Here is a 3,354-nt window from a genome sequence, read left to right as displayed (position 1 = left end):
ATTGAGATGTATTTTGAGATTGGATATAAAGAACACAGAAAAAGCAACAGAAGAAAAGCAGGCAATATGTTTTTAAGATTAAAGAAATTCACATACTGAAACAAATGGACTTCTATAAAACAATATGCATGATTTGGGAAACACAGAAAAGGTACCTGAGTGAGCATCTGTAAATATAAGTGGTGCTTCACACTGGGATGAATGGTTTGTTGGTTCTGACTTCTGCAATTTTTGTGATTTTTTTACTTGACAAGATGTTTCATCATCTATAGCATAAATAAACTTTTTCTTCTTCTTTTTCAAACTGGATATTAAACCCTCAATTTTCAAAGTGACAGAAGTATGAGTGCTAGTGGCTGGGTGTTTTTCACTATCAAGTGAGCTAGGAAATAAAGAATCTGCCTTCTGGGAGCAAATAGCACGTATTTCCATTCCACTTTCAAATGTTCCACTTTCTTCCTTAAAGTTTGTTTTGGTCAGATTACCTGAGAAAACTTCATCAGAAGTCTCTTCAGATGGCTGTCTTATCCTGAATAAAGATTTTTTGATACTTGGAAATGGAGAAACTGTTGGGGAAGTTCCAGGCACTATCTGCTTTGCTACAAGAAAGGAATCTTCATGAGATTCAAGCTGTTGCTCTTCATCTCTCTTATCTATCAGTGTTTCCTCTTGTAATATCTCTTCTGATTGTGGAAGACTAGAAATAGGCAGCAAAGAATTTTTTGTATTAATAGACGTCATACATTCTTTCTCAGTGTCTATTAAGTTATTTTCTGAATTACCTTGGTCATAAGAAGAAATAGGCAATAGAGGCATTTTTTCCATCTGGGTTTCATTCAGGCCTGAGAGGTTTAGCTGCGACCATTCCCAGTCTGAAGATGGTACAGCCTCCTTGGAGGCTTTGTTACTTTCATGGCCAAAGGGATTCTGATTTCCTAAGTTAGTATCTAAAGGATCATCATCACTGGGTTCCACTTCAGATGCAAATGAATATTTATCTTCTTTAACTTGTTTATCTTTTTCACTGAATTCATCAGTGCTTGTTTCACAGAAAATTTTTTTTCTAGTCTTATCCAATCTTGTCTTGTGTAGATTTCCTGTTCTCTTCTTAGAAAAACATAATGAAAAACTATCTTCTTCAGAAAAATCTGCAACTGTTTCATGTACTTCATCTTCTTGGGTATCTGTCATTGATGTTCTAAAGTCATCTTTGTCACTATTGACTTTACCAAATGAATTCTCTAACACTTTCCCAAATCCTGTTAAAATTTAAAACAAAAAAACCCACGTTAATGACATTTTATAACAATATGAGTGTATGTATGTATATATATATAGTTATTTTGGATGGTAGTTTTTTTTTTGAAAATTACTTATTCTTCTAAATAAATCCTAATGCCAATGTAACTAACCAAATCCTTTTTATTCCTGCTCCAATTGCTAATAATCTCTCTCTACAGAATTAAATTTTACTTTTTTTGGATCAGTCACAGGACTTGAACTCTGGGCCTGGGCTCTGTCTCTGCGCTCTTCAGCTTAAGTAGAACACTCTATCATTTGAGCAGTTTTTATTGGAGATAAAAGTCTCATGGACTTTTCTGCCCAGGCTGGCTTTGAACTGCAATCCTCAGATCTCAGCCTCCTGAGTAGCTAGGATTACAGCCATGAGCCATCGATACCCGGAATATATCTGTATTTGTTATATATTTACTTTCTAGTTAGAAAAAAAGGATTGTATAGTTTTATTAACTTCAGAAAACTTGAAGTAATAGGTTTTGCTTTTCTGTCACATATTGACTAGTTCTGCCTTAGCATGGCATTTAATTTTTTAAATTTATTTATATTTATTTTTTTGCCAATTTTAAATATATTTAAGACACTGCATTTTCCACTTATAATACAGTGCTTTATAAAGTGCAACGTTTATATTTTTCCCTGTGTACATGTTCCATATTCAAGTATTAAGATTGCCCAGTAATTTACTATAGCAGTTTAACTTTTAAAAACTGCTATAGAATAAAAATTATTTATATTTTTTTAGGAAGAGTCTTATTATGTAGTCCAGCTGTCCTGGACCTATGAACCTCCTGTTTTAACCTATCAAGTGTTAGGAATAAATAGTGTCACTTAAATAGTTAGTTTCTCTCTTGACTATGCTGACCTCAGTAGTCAATAAAGCACAAGCCTTGTGTTTTCTCTACAAAAAAAAAGAACAGCTGGACTCAGGGTGTGGCTCAAGTTGGTAGAGTACCTGCCTGGTAAGCCCAGGGACCTGAGTTCAAGTTCAATACTAAAAGTGAGAGGGAGAAAAGAAAAGCAATGTTGTCAATTAGAAATTATTAAAAAACACTAGTTCAACTAAACAAAATGACAAAACTTACCATGACTGCTAGCTTCTCTTTGATTTTTGTTTTCACTATTGGTTACAGATGGAATGAAATGATAATTTTTCTTCAGACTTTCCTTGTGTTTGGAAAAATAGTTTTTCAAAATCTGCAAAATTATTTTTCAAAATTACCAGTATAAACACTGTCATTACACAACTGTGTATATATATTATATAGTAAGATATATATCTAATATACACACATATGTATAGATAAATATATATATATATATATATATGAATGTTATTAAATAAGGAACATAGTTTTGTCAAAAGTACATACAGGGTCAAGTTTAGAGACTTTCTAAAAAGCTTAGGTAAACTATAAATTAGAGAGCAAAAACTGTAGGACAGTTGATTTGTCAAATTTTGAGTTCTAACAGTACAATCAATTTGAATATATTTACTTACAACAGTTGGATCATTAGGAAATATAGTTCCAGATGTTTCCTCATCTCTAACTGTAAAATAAATGTGAAATTTATCTGTACTGTAATATATAATACACATTTACTTATTACATATTTGCATATTACAATTGCCACAAAAGCTTACACATTTTTACTTAAAACAATACTGTACTAGTTGATTGACACATCTGAAAAAGAATGAAAGGCCAATGAACACAGTTAATAAGCTATATTTATGTCCTTATTACCAGTCACAAAGTGGTAAGAAACAATTGGTTGGTAGTCTTACTTTCTGATAATACTGTCAACAGTGAATCAGAAATCAGATAAAACTGTAATATAACTTATAAGCTATGTTGGGACTTCACCATTTATTTAGAGAAGGACAGACTGAAGGCGTATTTTATATTAAATAGTACATAGTTTAAAAAATACTTTTCAGAAACACGACTTTCCCTCAAATCCCATATAGATCCAAAGACATTAATTGTTGGGGATTTTAACACACCACTCTCCCCACTAGATAGATCAACTCGGCAAAAACTCAACAGAGAAACC

General features: G+C 32.2%; 1 protein-coding gene across 1 annotated transcript in view; it reads right to left on the bottom strand.

Annotated features, from left to right (window-relative positions):
* Brca2 (breast cancer 2, early onset) overlaps positions 1-3,354 on the bottom strand; it is a 76,401-nt gene that overhangs the window by 58,216 nt on the left and 14,831 nt on the right. Inside the window, 3 exon segments of the mRNA XM_013027268.1 lie at positions 156-1,259; positions 2,382-2,493; positions 2,798-2,847. Of these exon segments, the coding sequence (XP_012882722.1) occupies positions 156-1,259; positions 2,382-2,493; positions 2,798-2,847 (1,266 nt within the window).

Source organism: Dipodomys ordii, unplaced genomic scaffold (genome assembly GCF_000151885.1).
Source record: "Dipodomys ordii isolate 6190 unplaced genomic scaffold, Dord_2.0 Scaffold102, whole genome shotgun sequence".
Lineage (NCBI taxonomy): Eukaryota > Metazoa > Chordata > Mammalia > Rodentia > Heteromyidae > Dipodomys > Dipodomys ordii.
This window is presented reverse-complemented; position numbering and strand designations above follow the sequence as displayed.